Source organism: Panthera uncia (assembly GCF_023721935.1).
Source record: "Panthera uncia isolate 11264 chromosome B3 unlocalized genomic scaffold, Puncia_PCG_1.0 HiC_scaffold_2, whole genome shotgun sequence".
NCBI classification, from domain to species: Eukaryota; Metazoa; Chordata; class Mammalia; order Carnivora; family Felidae; genus Panthera; species Panthera uncia.
In genome coordinates this window covers 3703217-3725447 of record NW_026057583.1, presented here as the reverse complement: position 1 = coordinate 3725447, position 22231 = coordinate 3703217, and the positions used below count along the sequence as shown (strand labels likewise).

Genomic DNA, 22231 nt, shown 5'->3' with positions numbered 1-22231 from the left:
TAAGTCAGCGGGGCCGGATAAGACGGCGACGGGTCCCAAGCCCCTTCCGAGCACGGTCTCTGCGAGCTCTCCCCCCGCAGTAGCGATGTCTTCTCTACAATGCCACGTGAGCTACTCTGAGCTTATGAACAGACACGCAAGAGTCCACGGTCCCACACACGGCCACACGCCACGGCACGGAGCCTGACCCTTGATGCCCACCTTCTTCTATGAGGCGAACAACGAGGACAGGCCGGAAACGAGTGAGATACCAGGGCTCAGAACACCCCTGCTGAGAAGCAAGCATAAGGCCTCGGTAAGAAATGGAGGTGTGGGGGGGGCACCTAGGTGGCTCAGTCGGTTGAGCTTCTGACTTTGGCTCAGGTCATGATCTTGCAGTTCATGAGTTCAAGCCCCACATCGGGTTCTATGCTATTGGTGCAGAGCCTGCTTTGAATCCTCTGTCTCCCTCTCTCTCTGCCCCTCCCCAACTCATGCACTCTCTCTCTCTCTTAAAAATAAATATTTTTTTTAAAAATTGAGGTTTTCCCCACAAATGCCTAAGAATGTATGTTCACGAGTGTGGAGGTTCCTCAAAACTTTTAAAATAGACCTACCCTATGACCCAGCAATAGCACTGCTAGGAATTTACCCAAGGGACACAGGAGTGCTGATGCACAAGGGCACTTGTACCCCAATGTTTAGAGCAGCACTTTCAACAATAACCAAATTATGGAGAGAGCCTAAATGTCCATCAACTGACGAACGGATAAAGATGTGGTTCACATATACAACGGAATACTACTTGGCAAAGAGAAAGAATGAAATCCTGCCATTTGTAGCAATGTGGATGGAACTGGAGGGTATTCTGCTGAGTGAAATAAGTCAGGCAGAGAAAGACTGATACCATATGTTTTCATTCATATGTAGATTTTGAGAAACTCAACATAAGACCAGGGGGGAGGAGAGGGGGGTAAAAAAGTTAGAGAGAGGGAGGGAAACAAACCCTAAGAGACCCCTAAGGACTGAGAACATACTAAGGGTAGACAGGGGGTGGGGGAGAGGGGAAAGTGGGTGATAGGCAGGGAGAGGGCACTTGTTGGGATGAGCACTGGGTGCTGTATGGAAACCAACTTGACGATAAATTGTATTTAATATATATAAAAAAAGAATATATGTTCACAAAGAACCTGGGTCCAAGAGGAAGGGTTTAAGGTCAGGCTGAACGCTGGAAATTCAGCTGGACTAAAAGGTCAAATTGTGATTATCAGCTGTTGCATTAGACCCAAGTACCAGCACAGAAAAGGCGGTGTGTGGCTGTCTGTCTGTTGGGGGTTAGTCTTGGTTGGGGGAAGGGGAACGAGCTGTTTTCCTAAAGAGTTACCCTCACGTCTATCAGGCCACAGAGAGGGTCTTAGAAAAGGGAGCGCTAAGTTGAATAAAAATGCGCACTGTTGGGGAGCTTCAGTTTGGAAGGCAGAAGCCAAGCAGGTGCACGGATTCCCAGGACGAGGCTCCTCGCCCGCGTGTGGGCCTGCGCAGACCCGCCTGCACCCTCAGCCCCGGCACAAGGCAAGACCAACCGCCTCCCTGAAGCCGGCGGGACTACAGCGTCTTAGCCCCGGACTCCGGGACTGAGCGTCCAGACAGTCGGGCCGGTGCTCTGGTCCTAACTGGACACTCCAGCTCTGGAAGCTGCCCACTCCGTGTGGTCCTGTCCCTCTGCGCCTCCCTCCTGCCGTTCCTCCCCATGATTTCTGCTTTCCTCCCTGACTGCTGACCTGACACCTGACAGGTGGTCTCATCCCCACGCTGCCATGCCACTCTCCCCTCTGCTCCCCTAAGCTCTGGAACCCGTTCAGATATCCGTTCTGAAAGTGCACCGTTCACGTGCATTCCACATGGCCACATACTCTCGGAGCTCCTATACCAGGGGCCTAAAACCTGTTCCTCCTTCTTACTTCATGTGGGCCAGCGTGGAAGGGTACTGCCTACAGCCCCGCTGCGGGCCAGTCGGGGAGGGGACCGTTTACATCACTGACTGTCCAGTGCTGTGTAGAAAGATTCTCACCTGCTAGACAAGGTCTCCCACCAGGACTGGGCACTAGTCCTACCTCCCTTTGCACCTACCCCTCAAAACGGATGAGTCTGGTTCTAGGAGCTGTCCCCTTGCAGTCAGACCCATGTCCCTGTGGGGCTGTGTCACAGGTCACAAAAACATGAGCGGCCGAGAGCAGCGTGATCAGGGGTCACGAGGCAGCCAGAACTACTGTGCTGGATGGAGGCTTGCTTCGCCTGCAAGAGACCAGCCTCTCTTTCCCGGGAGCTCCACGTGTGAGAAGCCTGTTCAAGTACAGGATGGACTCTCCTTCCTTACAACTTCTAGCCACGGCTGCAGTCCTGTGCTCCGGAGCGACATCCAACAAATCCGCTCCCCCTTTCCTTTCGGTGGCCTGCACTCGGGCCCCTCTCCCCCTGCTCCGCTGCAAGCCAAACCCTCCAGCTGTTTCTTCAGTCAGCCCCAGGATGACTTACTGTGTTTCTAGACTTTTGCTAAAACCTCTTACGAGAGTATCTGAGTTAAAAAAGAAATGCAAAATATAATGTTATCGTTAGAACAGGGAGGAAAAAAAATATGAGACGCCTGTTTGCAGGTGAAGAGACACAGTCTGTTTCAATGGGCTTATCACCAGAATCTCGACATCCCCTTAATCCCCTTACATGTACGATAGTACGTATTTATTACAACAACTAAATGAAACAGACACCATCATCTCTAGTTTACAGCTGATACAGCAGAGGCTCAGGAAATGTAACCTGACCCAAAGTCACACAGAAAATAGAGGGAGGAGCCGAAATTCAAATCCAGCTCGGACTCCAAACCCTGTGCTCGTTATCCCCAGGATGTCTCCCCTTCAGAAGGAATTAAAGAAGATAAAATAATCATCACATTAAGCAGATGATGTTAGCTTTAGGTCAAAAGAAACATCCATTCACGTAAGTTACATCCTCATGCTACCTCAATTCATGACACGGTCGGGGAGCATTAGCGTTTATATTTATCAAGTTAGCGCCAAACGTGTGGACGCTTGCTCCCATCTGCGCACGTATCCGCCCGTCCAGGGAACACCTGCTCCGTGCCCGGCACTGCCGTGGGCCGGGACCGGTGTGCAGGGAAACAGCAGACAGCCAGACAGAAATCAGCAAGGACTACAGCCAGCACCCACTGCGTATCCAGCGTTTGTTGAGAACAAAGAGGAATTTATACGCAAGAAAGCTGAGTTCTACCAGCCAAGGAACAGCCGCGGGCGATGAGTTATTCAGGCTGTAGTTGACTAACTGTGGCTGACTCTTCCTGAAGGGACAGCAGTTACTAACATGAGATGGAAGAGAGCGGAGGTGAGCACGTTGACCCAAAGGTTGGGCAGGTGAACTGGTGGGGGGGGCGGGGAAGGGAAGAGGCAGAAACACAAATCCATCCACCCTCCAGATTCCAAGCAGAATGCTCCTGCTCTGGCCTCTGTGACCCTGGTCGAGAGGGGGCTGGGATGTCCGAGAACAGGCTGGAAGGCCGCTGCAGCTGGGACAGAGGTAGCTGAGAGGATGTGAAGCGACAAACCCGGAAGAGTGGCTTCTGGGGGCACCTGGGTGGCTCAGTTGGTTAAGTGTCCGACTTCGGCTCAGGTCATGATCTCACAGTTTGTTAGTTCGAGCCCCGCATCGGGCTCTGTGCTGACAGTTCAGAGCCTAGAACCTGTTTCAGATTCTGTATCTCCCTCTCTCTCTGCCCCACCTGCGCTCATACTCTGTCTCTCTCAAAAAATGAGTATTTTTTTTAAAAAAAGAGAAGAGTGACTTCTGTTTGAAGATAGCATCTTGTTACAGAAAGAGCTGCTTCTCAAGAAGGAAGCAAAAGCAACTGATGCAGACATTCGGGGGAGAAGAACGGCATAAAAAAGTCCCAGTAAAGTGTTCCTGAGCACACATGTAGACCATGTACGTGTGAGTAAGAACTTGTGATAGACTACGGCTGGGAACAGCAAAAACAAAGGCCCAGAATCTAAAAGGGAAAAGGGCAGGGAAGCTGGATGGCCTCCAACTTAGATTCAGGAGTGAAGGGTGAAAAGCCACACCAGGCGGAACTTTCCAGAACACTCAGTGAGAAGCCGAGGACTGTGCCCAGCAACGCGCTCCTTCCCGCTCCCCACTCTGGCCTGGGCCTGCTCACCGGATGCAAAAAATGGTGGAAGAAACCATTTATTATGATGCTTTGGAGGTCAAACTCAATGCCACTGGGAAGAATTATGAGAAACTGGCCCTGAAGCACCACCCTGATAAGAATCAGATGACGGACAGAAGTTTGCACAGGTTTCTCAAACTTCGGCAGAGCAGAGCGCTCTCTGCTACAAAGAGAGAATTGCAGGACAAAGGAGAACAGCAATTAAGGAAGGTGGAGCTGGGGGCTTCGGCTCTCCCAGGGACATCTTTCCGGGGGAGGAGGAAGGGCGCTGGCAGGAAGGAGAGGTAAAAACACGCACCCGCCCCCAGGCATCTCAGAAGAGTGACGGAGCGGTATGAGAAAGCCAGCTCTGCCAAAGAACGAACGTGGGGCCGGGTGGACAGAAGGCGCGGCGGTGTGCGGCCCGACTGCGGAGGACCTGGAATGCAGGCAAGGACTCAGAAGAGGGAGCCCGGAGCGGCTCGGTACATTCGGGGCGCGTGGTGCAGTGCCGGGGCCGTGGTGCATGGATCCGTCCTAGATGGATGTGAAAGCTGCAACGGAAGGAAGACGGCTCGAGAGAAGATTCTAGAAGTTCTCACTGCAAAGGTTATGAGGACAGCTGGAGGGTAACATTCCATGGCGAAGGGGACCAAGAAGCAAGACTGGAGCCAGGAGACGTTACTATGGTTTTAGACCGCAAGGACCATGCGGTTTCTGCTCCGCGAGGACGCCTTCTCGTGCGGGGATGCGCAGCTGGCTGACACGCTGTGCGGCTCTCAAAGCCAGCGTCTGCTCGTGACAACTGAACCACCGTCCTGGCCTCTCACCCAGGCCGCCGTCAAGCACAGACACGTCACATGTGTGACAAATGAAGTCATTCCAATTTACCGTAGTCCACGGGAAAAGGGTCACCTGATCACTGAATTTAAGGTCAACTGTCCTCAGAATGGCTTTTTCTCTCCTGACAAACTCTTTGCTGGAAGGAAGCAGACGAGGCTGAAGACACGCACCAGGCAGAGCCGGTGGGCTGTGACGCAAATCCCGAAGCGAGGCTGAGGGGCACCATCCGGGGGCGGCCCCTGCCTGACCTCCCCCGGGGCCAGGGGACGGCACTCACTGCCGGGGTCCCGTGCAGACAGTGCGTGGAGGGGGGAGAGTCACAGCTCACTACCCGCCGCTGCTTTTGGCTCAATATTTGACTACAGCAGCACTGTCAAAGTTAAACGAAGAACACACCCAAATGTAAGTGCTTGAGGGGCACCTGCGTGGCTCAGTCGGTTAAGGGTCCGACTTCGGCTCAGGTCATGATCTCTTGGTTCATGTGCTTAAGCCCCATGTAGGGCTCTGTGCTGACAGCTCGGAGCCTGGAGCCTGCTTCGGATTCTGTCTCTGTTTCTCCCTCTCTGCCCCTCCCCTGCTCGCATGCTTTCTCTCTCTCTCACATATAAATAAACATTAAAACAAAATTTTTTTTTAAATGTAAGTGCTTGAAAAGAAAAGAAAGAAAAGCCACAGTGGATGAGTCGGGCCAGACTCCACCCAGGAAGTGAAAGGCTGTCGCCTTTAAAGCGGACACACCTGGACTCAGACACTGTTGTGGCCTCCTTCCAGCTCTGTGACCTTGAGCATGGAACTCAGTCTTCTTAAGGCGCCTGGCTTCTCTTGCAGGTACAAGAGAAACACTAACTTCTCCCACTGGAGAACTGCTGTCAGGTCCGCACGGCCCGTCAGCGGTGGGGCGCGAGTACTGAGAGAGCTCGGTGCGTGCAGTCAGCGAGGGGAGCGTCGTTATTTATAACGCACAAGAACGAGACTTAAGATGCTCCCCGATGTACTGGACGTTCTTAAGACGTCATGTTTATGGTACTTCTCTCGGGTTGCTGGAAAAATGCCTACAAAGAATGGCCAGGGGAGATGCGGGTACTACACAAGAGGGGCTCCAGGCACCCACGTCAAGTTTTCGTTCTGGACCCCGACATCACACGATGGAGCCCGGGGCAGGGGAGGCGGCCTGGAGGCGCGAGTAATCCCCCCAAGAACGGACCAGGATCTGAACTACAGGGGGAGGGAGCGGGGCCGGGCAGGAGGGGAATGCACATGAAAAACCCGGATGCTGTAGAGCAGATTCTCCAAGACTCGGGGACCGTGCGAAATCATCCATCTCCGGAGGCGCCAACGCCCCACCTCCACGCAGATCAGCAGAGATGCTCATGCGCTTATAAATCTCCACTGAGGTCGCCAGCCAGGCTTGGAGAACTTGCCAGATGCTCCCTAAAAATTACCTGTGGCTACAACCGTTACTATATTCTCCTTCAGACTTCACATCAATGCACACCAACTGTCCCGGAGCTGATTTCACCTCGCAGGGTGCACACCGTATGTTTCCACAGGGGGGGGGCTCACCAGCAGTCCGGGGCTGGGGAGGAAAAGCAGGGGCGTGCTCCGCCCACACCCCCTCTGTGCCACCCTGGGAACGTGACACCCCCCCCCGCCCCGCCCCTATCCTTACCTGGGCTTGTTCTGTGGCAAAGCCTTGGAATCAACGGCAAACATTTTGGAAACAAAGATGATAACCGGAGCAGTGTCTTCACTCCCACATTTCAGGAAAGCTACACAAACAGGGAGTGAAAATGTCACTCTTTTTCCCGTCAACCCTACACGGAGCTGAAGCCAGCAAAGCACCCCCCCCACACACACCATAAGCCTCACAAATTCTTCCCTAGACCCAGTGAGCAAGGGGGAACACTGAGGAATGTTCCCACGTGTCAATAGTCAACAAGGTAGCTCATTAATAAAATACACACAACTTACACAAGTTAGAAAACGGAAGGGACTATCTTATCACGGCAGTAACAAAACCCTTAGAAATACTCAGTAGTATAACGATGTTAATTTCCCCTAAATCTATACAACCTAACACAATTTCCTATCAACGTATTGACACCTTTCTTTACCTCTTAGAGGTATAAAACCACTGATTAATTTTTTTAATGCTTACATTTATTTTGAGAGAGGGTGCATGAGTGGGGGGGTGCACAAGTGGGGGGGGGAAGAGAGAGAGAGGGAACACACCAAGCAGGCTCCACACTGTCAGCACAGAACCCAATGTGGGGGTCAGACCCACAAACCGTGAGATCATGACCTGAGCCATAATCAAGTGTCATCCGGGATACTTATCTGAGTCACCCGGGTGCCCTGATTAATTTAAAAAGAAAGAAAATCACCCCTCATCAAAATAATGTGCACGTCAGCGAAAGAAGTCGACAGTAAAATTCAAGCAAGAACAAAGCCACAGGAAGTCAGAAGTGAACACACACCAGGCGTGTCGCCTAGGGCACCAGGGCACAGCTGTGAGGAGCAGGGTGGTCCCCCTGCCGCACCAGGATCGCCCAGGCCGCACCGGGAGAACGCCGAAGGGAACCCAAGGCAGAAGCAGGGACCCCAGCGAAAAGCTGTCCTCTCAAGCAGGTGAGAGATCACCGTGCGGCCCAGGGAGGCAGACGCAGAAATGCCGAATGCCCCGCTCTGGACGGACTGCAGAGCAAGGCCACGCAGGGTGCGGAATCACACAGAGCCCGGATGACGGCCAGCTGTGGGAGTGGGCGGGAGAAGGAAGGGACCTCGTGGGTTGGAACTGGGGGAGGCAGGCTTCGGGCGGCGGGAGGAAGCCCCGCGTGGGAGGTGCGGTGTGGGGGGGGGGGTGGCGGGGTGTGGTGCACCTCGGGCAGGCGAGCGGAGAGGGGGTGGGCGGTGGGGTGCCACGACGGGAGTGGGAAAGGGGGGGTGGGGAAGGGAGCAGACGCGCGCTGCAGCCGCACAGGTGGGTGGCAACGGTGAGTGTGCTGTCGCGGACAGCCCTGAGGTGGAGGAGGTCGCCAGGGGACCGGATGCAGGGAGGGAACGGATGGGGTCTGAAGGCTGAGCCTTGCTTGGGGCGTCCCACCCCGGAAAAGTCAGGGCGAGGAGCCGGGAGAGACGAGAAGGATGGGCGGCCAGGGAGACAGGGAGAAAAGCACAAGCAGGGGGAAGCCCGAAGTCACGAGAAGACGGTGTCTCCTGGGGGGAGGAGTGATCTACACCGTCAGACACTCGTGATGGATCCGGTCAGAGGATTTAACGAGGACACTCAAGAGGGGCCCCGAGAACAGCACCCGAGTGGTTCTGGGCTGGGGGCTGCACATCTAATCGGAGGGAAAGTGGAGGCCGCGAGTCCTCGCAGCTGCCTGTCATGGAGCCTGACGGAGCCTGGGACGGGCGGGTCCCCTCTTGTGGGGACCAAAGAGAGGCCTGGCCCTGGAACCCCTTCCGCGGCCCCCAGGGACCCTGCCATGGTGGCGGCAGAGCAGCCCAGGGACACACCGTTGTTCGTCCAGGGACCGGGAGACAGGGTCACCAGGAGATCAGGAGACGAGACCGGGGCAGAAGGGAGGCGTCTCAGAGCCTCCGCTCTCCCAGCCCAGAGAGGACAGAACGGCCGTGGCAAAACTCCGACTTCGGCAGGAAAAGAAAACTGGCAACAGGGCCTTTTGTGGAACTGTCCGTGGAATCGGCCACCTGGCTAACTGGTCTAGAGCAGCCTGGGCTTGGGACGCTCAACCAAGCCCCTGCCGCGTCCACCTTCGGCTCACCTGCTTTCAGGGCCTGGGTTTCTGGGGGAAGAGAGTCAAACGTCTGTGATCCCGTGCACATCAGCTTCTCCACCCGCTCGGCCGTAATGTCCAGGGGGCTGGGAAGTTTCTGACACACCATCGCTGAAGTCTGCGGTTAAGGACTCACAATCGTGAACAAGTGCCCTCCACCCAGGCACAGACTCACAGCACACGCCGACTCCTGAGGTAGCAGTGGACATCCACACACAAAACGCCCGAGCTGTCAAACATCGTGCGTCACGTCTCAAAATACAGACACAAGTTCAGGGAGTTCGTGGACTCTCTCAAGCCCGGGGAGGATTCTTTTTTTTTTTTTTTTTTTTAATTTTTTTTAATGTATATTTATTTTTGAGAGAGAGAGAGAGATACAGAGCACCGGGGGGGGGGGGGGGGGCCAGAGAGAGATTGGGAGACACAGAATCCAAAGCAGGCTCTGAGCTGTCAGCACAGGGCCCGACGCGGGGCTCGAACCCACGAACCGCAAGATAGTGACCTGAGCCGAAGTTGGGCGCTTAACCGGCTGAGCCACCAGGCGCCCCGTCCCAGGAAGGACTCTGAAGACAGACATCCTAATGCACTGACAGCCCACGGAACAAGTGAGGAGAGCTCAGTAGCTTGTCCTAAAATTTTTTCACGTGGTTTCAGTCTCTACAAACTTTTATGAAAACAACATCAGCCACCAGCTATGACACAAGAAAGTCCCCTCCCCGAGCCAGTGTCACTGCAGGTGTGGGTCCATCCCAGCTCCGGGCTGAGGTGCCACTGCTGGCCCACGCCTGGGACACTGTACCACAGCCCACCGGGGGCTGCTTGGGACACGCAGATCAATGAAAAGAAGATAGTTTACCTATAAAATTACTTTAGTTGGGACACCTGGGTGGCTCAGTCAGTTACGCCTCTGACTTCGGCTCAGGTCGTGATTTCACGGTTCATGGGTTCAAACCCCACGTCAGGCTCTGTGCTGACAGCTCAGAGCCTGGAGCCTCTTTCAGATTCTGTGTCTCCCTCTCTCTCTGCCCCTCCCCCACTCATGCTCCATCTCTCTCTCTCTCTCTCAAAAATAAATGAATGTAAAAAAAATTGTTTTAATTACTCTAATGTATCTCAAATCAAGTCTTCCTCGAATCAGTAACAAGAAATACCAATATGCTAAGAAAATATGGCACTAAAATGAAACACTGATCTGACATACACATCTAAACTATCTAGTTACACATAAATGTTAGTAAAATAAAATTTTTTGTTGTCACAGTCTACTAAACAAAAAGACACATCTTCCTGAAAGAACATTCATTTGAATTGGTATTAGTAAGAATACGAATTAGCATCAGAAGATTCATTTTTAAAAGCATTAAACACAGTTTCGTGGTGGAATACGAAATAACCACAGAAGACTTACTTTGATTTTTTTTTTACTGTTTATTTATTTCCAAAGGAGAGACAGAGCGTGAGTGGAGGAGGGGCAGAGAGAGAGAGAGAGAGAGAGAGACACACACACACACACACACACACACACACACACACACAATCCAAAGCAGGCTCCAGGCTCTGAGCTGTCAGCACAGAGCCCGACGTGGGGCTCAAACTCACAAACTGCGAGATCATGACCTGAGCCGAAGTCGGACGCTCAACCGACTGAGCCACCCAGGCGCCCCACAGAAGACTTACTCTGGATTGAAATGTGTTACTTCCAAAGGATTTCCTGTTTGCCAGTCACGTTTTTCCTGTTTTGTCAAAACTATCACTTCATTAAAAACCATCAGGACAAAGGATACCAAGCACAGCATGGGAAATGGGCAGCCACTGGCTGCAAATGGCACTGATCTGAACTTTAGGATCAGAATGTCGTGCCTCCCGGGCTCCAATCTTCAATCCTAAAGAAGTCACGATCCTATCAATTTTTTCTTTGTCCCTGTAGGAAACATACAAACAGGGAGGTCACAGAGAGACACCCAGGGGCAGAGAGGAAACGGAATGCCACATTCTGACACCCTTCCTCCAGACACACTCCTTCCACAAGAACTAGGCACACTTCCGGGGCGCCTGGGGGGCTCAGTCGGTTGAGCGTCTGACTTCGGCTCAGGTCATGATCTCACAGTTTGTGAGTTCGAGCCCCGCATCGGGCTCTATGTGGACAGCTCGGAGCCTGGAGCCTGTTTCGGATTCTGTGTCTCCCTCTCTCTCTGCTCCTCCCCGGCTCGTGCTCTGTCTCTCTCAAAAATAAGTAAACATTAAAAAAAATTTTTTTTTTAATAAAAAAAAAGAACTAGACACGCTTCCTCCCAACATACTCCTCCTACAAGAGACTAGACATACCCGGAAGGGGCTCCAGCCACAGCAGAGGACGGCTCAATCTCTACTCCGTTCCTTCCAATGACCCCTTCTTCAGAGCCCCTTGGAGCACCAGCCCAATCCCCCTAGCGAGCTATGGTGATTGGAGAGGCAGTTTTATGTACGAGTGCTGGAAGTCACAGTTCCAACCCCAGATAACTCTGAATGGAAATGTACTAAAGCAAACCTTCTTTCTACTTGTATCTGGCAAGTCGGTTCCCAAGTTCCCTGTGAATGATCCTAGATGTCAAATACCCTTTCCACTACAAATACGATTTCATCTCAAACCGGGTTTATACAACCAAAGGTCCAGCGTTTCCCTCCACCCATCTCGTCTATATCCTCGTCTCAGCCCTCCAGAAGCACAGACTGCTCCTCAGTCCCTCCCACCACCTTTACCTGCACCACGTGCCCTTCCACCTTGGACCCCGGGACCAGCCCATCTGTGAAGGGTCCATTCACTTGCTCCGTCCAGCCCACCTCTGTGAAGAGACACCCATCACGCTGGAAGGGAGGCAAATCACGGCGCCCAAAGACCCAGCACTATAGCAGTCTTACCTTTTCAAGACCGCATCATACAAACTCCATATATTCTCCAGGATCAACTGTACAAATAAAGGTTTCTTTCCTTTCGCCTGTAAAAAAGAACACACGTACTTAAGTTTCCCAATATTCAACAGGCAGCCTACATATTCATTCTCGACGTGTTGTATTAACATGTCTCGTTTCTACTAGAAGATGTTTACTTAGCAGTAAAGTGGCAGAGAGCAGTTATAAATATGCACTAAACAGCCAATAATCTGCAGTCGGTAACAACCACTGTTCTCTTCCTCCGGGAACCAGAGACTCGACAAACGACGAGACCGGCTGGGGGTCAAGTCGCTGGGACCGCCACCTCCCCGCACTGCCATCAGGGGGCACACGATGCCCACACCGGGAGCTGAAAATTCACTCCACGTGTGCAGGTCCTTCCACGAACTTCATCCGAACAATGTTCTTAAACATGGAAAACACTAAACTTCAAGGAAGAGGGTAACAGAAAAACAAGAAGCCCTACCGTTTCTCTTACCAAACAAAATCTATGCAAAATAATGGCAAGAGCACCAGGAGAAGGATGCCCTCACACACACAGGAGACGGAACATAAACGGACGCCCCCTTGCTCGAGGAGGTAAGAACTACTGTCCCCATTTCACAGATGGAAGAACGAGACAGAGGCCACAGAGCCGAGACTCAGCCACAGACTCGGACTCTCGACCCACCTCGCCACGCTGGCTCCTTTTTAAAATATACTGTTTATGAAAAGCTTTTAATGGCAAGGGGAGATGTTCACAATATGATGTGAAGCAAACCACCAGCTCCGTTATGTAAATAACAGAATCAACCGAGGGACGTATGTCTCTATCCCATGAGAACGCACAAAATTAAAACCACAGCATTAGCAGTGCTGGCTTCTGTTTTTTTCTTTTCCTTGTGGCTTTATATTCACAAGCATTTTCTAAAAGGAATCTACGTGCTCTTCCGTGAGAATGAATTTGTAAAATCCTGAATTTTACATTAAAACAACAACCCGGCCGTAAGGAAGTACCCTTCGAGGCTCCGTGACTCGGCATCCCCTCTGCCTGCAGAAGGAAGGGCTGGGCAGTAGCCACCTCTCCCCGTGAGCACACGCGGTGACCAGCGCTTGAGAGGCCTCGGCGGAGCCTCGGGGTACAGCAGGCTCCGAGAGCGCGTCTCTTTAAACACCCGGTATTTAAAGAACAACACTTGGAAATGAGACACGTGAGCTTTAACCAAATGTGTACAGGAAAAAGCCCCTCGTGGACTGACCCACGTGAACCAAGGACAGTAAAGGTGTTACCGCGCAAGTCTGAACAGGGCGAGAACGCGAGGGACACGTGCCACATCACCTGATCAACCTTCATAATCTTCTTGGCCTTCATATTTATATAATAATCTCCCCACAGGGTTTTCATAAGGACTTCTTTTCTGATGCCAATTTTCTGACTGTAGATTCTGGCAAAGTGCTCGATCCTGGAAGGAAATCAAGTGTCCTCGTCACTGATAACAATAATCAAGTCCGAGCGCAGCTGACACTAGAGCGTTTCCGAGGCAGGTTCAGCGGACTCTAAACGCACCCCGGACGCAGTCGTTTCCACCGTCCGACAAGCTGGTACCGGCACCCCCGCGTTTTACGGCAAAGGCGGCGGCGCCGAGATACCACGTAGGTACCACCCGACGCGGCTGCCCACGCCCCCGGGCACTCGCTCTGCGTTCGCAGGAATCAGAAGGCGTGCGGCTGCTCCCCGTCTTACGTCCGCACGTGTGAAAGCAGCCAAGAGGCACGGGGGCCGAGGAGATAGGGCCCCGGCTGCCCCCTGCAGCTACGCCAGCGTTAAGCTCTGTCTCAGCCCCTCCCTGCTCTGGGTTGCCCGTTGCTCACAAAGGGAAACCGCCGGAGCCAGCCAGAAAAGGCCTTTTGGCATCCTGGGTTAAAAACATGCACAAGTACTCAACCCTCCCGGGCCCGCGGCGAAACCAGTTGGCACCAGCTTTGCTCCCCGGCCACGTGAGAGCAATAACCAGACAATTAAGGGCACCGTATATAATGTCGGTGCCATCCGGACGGAAGACCTAGGGGAAAAAATCTCTTCTCTGCGGGGAACAGCCTACTGAGCGTGAGCTGTGAGTCCAACTCTCAAAGTACCAGCATCTTGGAAGATGCCTGCCGTTCTCCTGCCGCACAAGGAGTCCAAAGGCAACACAGTCCGGACAAGTCTTTACGCACCCGTCAGCAGCCGCGGTCGTGCCAGAACCAGGGGTTAACCGCAACCTTGTCCCGTTAGCTGACACTCTCCGGCGACAGCGGAGGCCTGGGACGAGCAGGAGGTGGCCAGAGGGGAGGAAGTTACTAATTATGGTCGGAGCCGGCAGTGTGACGAGGGTCAGGCTGCAGCTTAGAAGCAAAAGCAGGCGCTACAGAATCTGAAGATAAACACCCAGTGTCCCCCCTCCCTGGGGGCGAAGGGAGAGAAAATACCCAACCGGGAATCAAACTTCAAGCTCTACGGTTACCGGCCGCTGACGCTCCGGAGTTGGCCTCGACGGGCCACGACCTCAAAGCAACTGGCGATTAGAAACTTCATTTCCCGTTTGATCCAACAGCTATTTGTTCGGCTGAAGTTTTTAAAAAATTTTCCAAAACTTTAGTTTCTATTGCCATGTTATTTACATTTATTATATCTATAAACTGCCTACGCTCTAGACATATGCTCCATATTATCATTGCCACACTATTACAATTTTTTTTATTTTTGAAGGAGGGACCCCTCCTCTCCATAAATTCGTGCCTCACGGCACAGACCGACAGCTTTCCCGCCGTGGAAGGCTGGAAGGAGCAGCAGTGGTCTCTCTCGCAGGAGCAGGGGCTACTCCACATATGAGGAGGCCAGGGGCCGAATGCACGCAGTTCCCGAGCCTCCAAACAGAAACAGACTCTGTCCTGCTGCCCGCTCCAGGGACCCCCTCCCCGGCTTCCTGTGGTTAAGCACGCTTAGAGCAAGGCACAGAACCCCCCCTCCAGACACAGGTCGGCAGACCCTACCTCCCTGTGGCTTTCTGCTCATCAACACCTGACCCTGCCGGGTACGGTGCAAACCTCCACGCAGACGTGCAGCCCCGTTCCGGAACCCCCAGGAGGGAGACCGCGGAGGTCCCAGCACAGCCTCCAACCCCACCCCACCCGAGAGCCCTAACCTTTACGGTGATGGTGATGGTGATGCCTGTCAGGGCCTCAGTGGATAAAGCCTGGGTCTGTTCTTACGTGGTTAAAACTGAAGATAATGATTGTGTGACTAACACGGTGAACTTTCAGTATTTTCAAAACTGCGTTTTGTTTTTTTTTTCTCTTGCCTGATACAGGACCGATTTTTGTATATTCTTCACGGACACTTAAATTCTGACTTTAGTTATTATGCGATTCACATGGTTTATGGTTTCTCTGGACCTGTTAACGGTCTGTGATATAAAATCTTCCCGAAGCCATACACATTTCTACCTCTACTTCTGTTTTTGTCTCATGCACTCTGTTGTTGTGATCACTGACAGAGAATGAACCTCTTCACTACTGAAAACTGTCCATTATCCACATAAAAAGGATCCTTACGCCACGATACATTTGTTATAAACTCTGCGTTGTTCATCAAAACTGCTGAACTTTCTTTCTGCTCACATTTGATTGACATATTGAGCCAAAGCTTTGGTATTTATCCTCTGTCAACTATGCTATTTATCTATTCTGTGTAGCAAACCTTTGGGTTTTTTTTTTTAATGGAATCTCCTTTGCTTACTTATTTTTTATTATTTTTTGAGTGGGGGTGGAGAGAGAGAAAGGGGGGGAGAGGGGAGACAGGGGAGAGGGGAGAGAGGAGAGGGAGGGAGGGGAGAGGGGAGGGAGAGAGAGGGAGAGGGGAGGGAGAGGGGAGGGAGAGAGAGGGAGAGGGGAGGGAGAGAGAGGGAGAGGGGAGGGAGAGACAGGGAGAGGGGAGGGAGAGACGGAGAGGGGAGGGACAGAGAGGGAAGAGTGGGGGAGAGAGAGGGAGAGAGGGGGAGGGAGATTCAAGCAGGCTCCATGCTCAGTGCGGAGTTTGACGTGAGGCTCGATCTCAGGGCTGTAACATCACGACCGGAGCCAAAATCAAGACTTGGCCTCTTCAGTGACTCAGCCACCCAGGCACCCCTGGAATTTCCTTCTTTTCAAAAGCTCTCCTCGGTGGGGGATTTCATGCATTTAGTGTCCTAACTGTTGTGACCAGGGGGATCTCTAGTGTGATTTCTGTTCGTGCTTCTGGGATTCTTTTAAAACATTGATTTGTGGTACCCAGACTTCTCTATCTTCTTTATCTTGTCCAACCCTGATCCTGGCCCGCCCCTGACAGTCTGCAGAGTCAACCTCCCCATTCTGAAACGTGCTCAGTCCCCACCTCCAGTGACACACCAGGTGGCCCGCCTTCCCCAGTCGCTGGCACCCGGCAGGAAGGTCTACAGGAAAGCACCTCGAGTGCCTTCATTCCACCACCAGCTTCCTATACATCAGCACATCCGCTTGCCGACGGCGGGCACGGACAGACGTCTGCAGGTGACCCAGCCTAACACAGGGCGACCCGCTCCCTGACGGAGAGCGCGTGAAAATGTCCAAGGTCGTGAGGGACACAGCAGCCACCCCCCTCCATCCGCGCGAGCCTCTCTCCACCCCTTCTCCTTCCACAGTAGGCTTCCGCCAGTTTCTGAGATTCAGACTAAAATTTGCATAAAACATTAACACTATTTATGGAAATCACTCCAAGGAAAGGACGAGCCCCCCACCCTGTGGCTCACTGGCAAAACGCTTATAAATCAGGAAACTAACAGGTCTGACTCGTTATGTGACCGAATCAATCACTGTACTTTTTAGCTCAAAAAGTTTTCAGAAATCATCTGAGCCCAATATTCTTATGTTTCAGAAGAGGAAACTGAGGCCCAAAGTGACGATGCTACCAAGTCCTCAACCGTGTGTGAAAAGTACACATTCTCAGCGGGTCTGTCGTATCCATTCTCTGAATTTTCTTATGACCTTTACAGGCACCGAGCGGACTATGGTATCTACAACCGCTGGCAAACCAACAAGGAAAAATCATGCTATTAGACCTGATTTCACTGTCACGGCAAAATCTGTTCTGTCAAAAGGGAGTGGAGGGCAAGTTCCTATGAAAAGGCGGACAGAACAGCCAACGTTGGCTGGGCTCCTCCCAAGCCGTGCGCTCTGGTCCATTTCTGATCCCTTCTTCCCTCCCATTTCCAAACCGACACGTTTGGCGATGGGCTGTGTTCTCACCTGGCGCACTGCGTCTGCTTCTGTCATCCTGCGGTACGTGCAAGACGGAGCCCACGACTAGAGTGAACCTCACTGCGGCCCCACAGCTGTTGACTCAAGCGCAGACATTTCTCTCCAAGTAGTAATTCTTTAATGTTTGGATTTTTGGATTCCACGAGTCAGTAATGGTTGTAGTTAAGAAACATTATCTATTGCCTCCCACAATCTAAAACTGACGTCACTATGCCATGGCTCCCGCGTGTACCTATCCAGAAGGGGCCTGCAGAAGGACCGAGAGCCCACGGAAGTAAGAGAGCATAAACTTCGGTGTCAATCGTTTCTTCCACTTAGTGGCCGAGTGAGGTCAAACGATTGCTGGATGTCTTTTAGTCGTAGGTACTAAATCGTAACGTCTATTTAAAAGGATCATCCTGAGAATTCAATGAAATAATTTAAGCAAAATTACTCGGTCGACATCGAGCATGTGCACATTCTCAACAGAGTTGGCTTCTTTCCACACGAACTCCTGCTAGTGCAGACATAACGCGTTACACTGAACGTATCTGCTCATAAATAACCTCCAGAGGATATACCAGAAACTGCCAGGGAGGTAATTTCTTGTGGGGAAATGAAATGAAATCCTAAGGGACAGGGTGGGAGACTTTTCATGATCTCCCATGTACACATTTTTGTACCTTAGGAAGTTTAAAATATATTCAAAGAATAGAGTTCCAAAAAAATCATCTGTACTTAAAACCCACAAGGAGATGCAGAACTGGTTCAATGTTCAAAAATCAATGTAATCCACTATATTAACAAGTTAAAGAGGAAAAATCATAGGATTATATTAATTGCTACAAAGCATTTGACAAAATTTGACACACATCCGTAAAGATGACTGAGAAAAAAGGAATACAGGGGAATTTCCTCAACTTGATAAAGAACGTTTAAATTTTTTTCCTGACTTTTATTTATTTTTGAGAGACAGAGAGAGAACGAGCAGGGGAGGGGCAGAGAGAGAGGGAGACGCAGAATCTGAAACAGGCTCCAGGCTCTGAGCTATCAGCACAGAGCCCAACGGGGGGTCTTGAACCCATGAACCGTGAGATCAAGATGGGAGCTGAAGCCGGACGCTTAACTGACGGAGCCACCCAGGCGCATCCCCCCTTTTTAAAAACAAAATTTTTCTAAAGAACATTTAAAAATAACCTACAAAATGGTGAAAGACTGAGCACGTTCCCACTCAGATCAGAACGAGGCAAGGATGTCTAGTCTCCCCACTCTTCCAACAGTCCTGGAAGCTCTTGCCAACACAGTAAGGCAAGGAAAGAAGAAAGCAGCACGGTGAAGGAGGAAATAAAGCAGTCCCTATTTGCAGACGAGGTGACTGTCTTGTAGAAAGTCCCAAGGAACCTAGGGAAAACTCCAGTATGTGAGTTTAGCAAGGTCACGGTATACAAGATTAGCATACAAAAATCAATTAACTGTATTTCCAAAAAGTAGGGATGAATAGGTGAACACCAAAATTAAAAACATAATACCATTTATAATCGCTCAAAAACAATGAAAACTTAGGTGCAGAACCAATACAACATGTACAAGCCTCATACGATGAAAAGTACAAAATGCTAACGAAAGAAATCAAAGAAAATCTAAAAACAAAATGAGTGTTCCTGCATTAGAAGAGACGTCGTAAAGATGTCACTTCTCCTCAAATTGATATAGAGGTTTCCCCGTGCATTTTCAATATAAATCCTAACAAAAGTTTTTTGCAGATACAGGCAAAGATTATTATAAAATGCATATGGAAAGGCACAGATCCTCAAACAGCAGAAACCACTTCCAAAAAGCGGAACGTGAGCAGACACAATCTACCCAATTTCGAGACTTAACTAGGTTCTCACAGTAATCGAGATTAGGTGCTACTGGCGGAAAGACAGACACATAGATCAATGAAACGGAACACTCAGAAACAGCCACACAAGTATGTCCAACCGATTTTGACAAAGGTACAAAAACAATTCAATGGAGGAGGCATAAGGGTGCTGGAGTACTCAGACATCCATAGCCAAAAACAAAGAACTTGGACCCTAGTCTCACGTCTTACACAGAAAATTAACTCGGAATGGATCACAGACTTATTAATTTTTTTTTTAATTTTTTTTTTTAACGTTTATTTATTTTTGAGACAGAGAGAGACACAGCATGAACGGGGGAGGGTCAGAGAGAGAGGGAGACACAGAATCTGAAACAGGCTCCAGGCTCCGAGCTGTCAGCACAGAGCCCGACGCGGGGCTCGAACTCACGGACCGCGAGATCATGACCTGAGCTGAAGTCAACCGCCCAACCAACTGAGCCACCCAGGCGCCCCTAGATCACAGACTTAAATGCAGAAAGTAAAACCATAAAACTTTTAGAAAAAACTGAGAGAAAATCTTCAGGATCTAGGGGCCATGCAGAGTTCTCAGACTTGACTTTTAATGTTAATTTATTTTGAGAGAGAGAGAGAGAGAGCAAGCAAGAAGGGGGGGGAGAGAGAGGGAGAGAGAGGGAGAGAGAGAGAGCAAGAAGGGGGGGGAGAGAGAGAGAGAGAGGGAGGGAGGGAGGGAGAGAGGGAGAGGGAGAGAGGGGGAGAGGGGGAGAGGGGGAGAGGGAGAGAGGGAGAGAGGGAGAGAGGGAGAGAGGGAGAGAGGGAGAGAATCCCAAGAAGGCTCCTTGCTGTCAGCACACAGCCCGATGTGGGGCCTGAAATCACGAACCGTGAGATCATCACCTGAGCCAAAGTCAGATGCTTAACCGACTGAGCCACCCAGGCGCCCCCTGCACTGCAGATTTTAAAGCTCCCAAGAGAGTACACCTTAAAAGTCCGATCGCAAGACAACAGTCCTGTTCTGTAACTATGTACAGTTAACTACACTTATCGTGGTGACCATTTCACAGTATATACAAATAGAGACGCATTCAACTAATATGACGTTGTATGTCATTTATACCGCAATTAAAAAAGAAAGAAAACAGAGAAGAAAACGAGCAAAGGCCACGAAGAGACATGTCTCCCACGGATACCCGGGTGACAAATCGGCGACACATCGGCACACGGAACGATGTGCCACCAGACCGGCGGTCAGGAAAACACGATGAAGACCGCGGTCACGTTCCAATACACACCCGTCAGGATGGCTTAAAAAAAAAAAAAAAAAAAAAAAGTGACCACGCCAAACGGTGGTGACACGTGGAGAATCCAGACCAGTCACTCAGACGCTGCCGGCCGGGACGTGAAATGGTTCGCCCCCTCGGGAAAACAGCTCGACGCTAAGCACACAACACACGGCTGCCACACGACCTAGCAAAAGCACTCCCGCGCGTTGACCCCGGAGAAATGAGAACTCGTGTCCCCGAAACACCTACCCGGGCGTCCGGGCACGCCTGTGGCAGCTTCCCGCAGAACGGCCCCAGACTGGAAAAGAGCCAGGTGTCCTCCAATGTGTGAACAGTTAAACCGTGGTAGGTCCGCACCGGGGGACGCTACTAAGCAATAAAAAGGAACCGACTGCCGACACGTGCAACAACCTAGTTAAGTCTCTGGACAATTACACCGAGTGACAAAGCCAATCCAGAGAAGGCTGCAGAGCGTTTGATTCTGGTTCTATGACATCCTTGAAACGACACCTTACAAAGATGGAAGACATGTGGCGAGCGCGAGGGTGCAGGTGGGGCCGGGGGTGCGAGGAAGCGGGCGTGGGCGCGTGAGGGGGTCTTTGCTGTGACGCGCTGTATCGACGTCGACATCAGCGCGGGGCGGGGGCGGGGGCGGGGGCGGGGGCGGGGCGGGGCGGCGGGTACTGGGTCCCGGGTACAGGACGGCTCTAGCCTGTCTCGCAACTACATACGCGTCGGTGATCGTGGCCAAACAAGAAGCTCCACGGAGAAGACCAGCCTTACACACAGTCCCCGAGGGGGGCTCGGGAGGCTCGGACACTTACCCGAAGCCCCAGCCGTCTACCGCACTGGCAAACACCACACCGCCCTGATCCGGAGAGAAGTAGAGGTGAGAATCGTCCGTGTCCTCCAACCCAGCGCTCCAGTCATACACTCGCTCTCCTCGCTCAGAACCTGGATTCACCTGGGACTCAGTCTCTCTCTCTGCTCTCTCTTCTAGGACTTTCGAAGTAAAAAGAGCTCCCGTGAGCGCGTTAATCTAGGAGAGACGGTGAAAGGCGGAACGTCACTCGGAGGCGTAGGAGACGCGCGGTCGGGCATCACCAGTCACGCCGGGCTCCCGGGAAGCACCCACAGGCGGAGGTGAGGCGCACGACACTGACCAACTCACAGCCCTCTCCTTCCGAACCCAGCGAGACTAAACCGGAAGCTTCGGAAAGGTCACCTCCGTGACTGGGAATGTCACGCCGACACGAGGGGGCGGTGTCTGCGGCCTGTCTCTAGCGCCGGGCCTGGCGTCACGAGGGACTCACGGTCCCCAGTGAGTTCACGGGCTAGTTCAGAGGCTGAGCCCCCGCTCGCCCCGCCAGCTCTCACACCTGGACTTCTCTCCGCTCTCGTCAGGCCCCCTTCCCGGCCACCAGTCCCCGACTCTTCCCCTCCCAAGTCACCACCTCATTTCCTACCGCAGAGAGAAAATGGAACATTTTATTCAGAAATCCTGCAAGCTACCCCAATTCCAACCTGTCAGCCCGTTCACGGCTGCAAAGGCCGCTGGCCCGGGCGGGGCCGCGCCGGTCCGCCTCCAGGGGGCACCGGATCCACTGAGCCACTCTCCTGCGCCGCTCTACTCTGATCGTCTCCTCCCTCCGGCCGAGAAATATTCTCAGTTGGCCTCCTCAGGGGTGCCCCACCGTCCTGAACAAAGTTCAAAGCCTCACGCCTGGCACACGAGGGTCGCCATAATCTAAGCCCCAGATCCCTTCCGACTCCCACCTCCTGCCTCTGCCGCACGCGATCTCATTCTCCAGGTAGGACCAGCGTATCGTGCTCTTTCTGGCGTTTACAACCTTGCACATCTCATCCCCTCTTTCCTGAACGCCCCGGCCATATCCCCACCTTTTTCCATCTTGAAGCTTCTGCTGCCACTCTGCCTGACCCTCCCCGCTCCTGACCCAGTCTGGGTGTGGTGGCCCTCAAAACCACGCCTGGGGCTTCGCATGTTCTCCAAAGTTCTCCTTAAAGCCTCCCCACCGCTGCG

The 22231-nt window shown here is 52.1% G+C and overlaps 1 protein-coding gene across 2 annotated transcripts in view; it reads right to left on the bottom strand.

The window, feature by feature from the left end:
• The window catches only part of EFL1 (elongation factor like GTPase 1), a 125228-nt gene that overhangs the window by 84871 nt on the left and 18126 nt on the right, over positions 1-22231 (bottom strand). For both annotated transcript variants that reach the window (XR_007454179.1, XM_049614337.1), the window contains exons 7-12: positions 21015-21229; positions 13091-13214; positions 11740-11816; positions 10626-10762; positions 8830-8952; positions 6711-6810 (exon numbers count right to left, since the gene is read on the bottom strand). Coding sequence is in view for 1 of the 2 variants with exons in the window: in XM_049614337.1 (XP_049470294.1) it covers positions 6711-6810; positions 8830-8952; positions 10626-10762; positions 11740-11816; positions 13091-13214; positions 21015-21229 (776 nt within the window). In the remaining variant the exon portion in view is untranslated. The remainder of the gene's footprint in view (positions 1-6710; positions 6811-8829; positions 8953-10625; positions 10763-11739; positions 11817-13090; positions 13215-21014; positions 21230-22231) is intronic.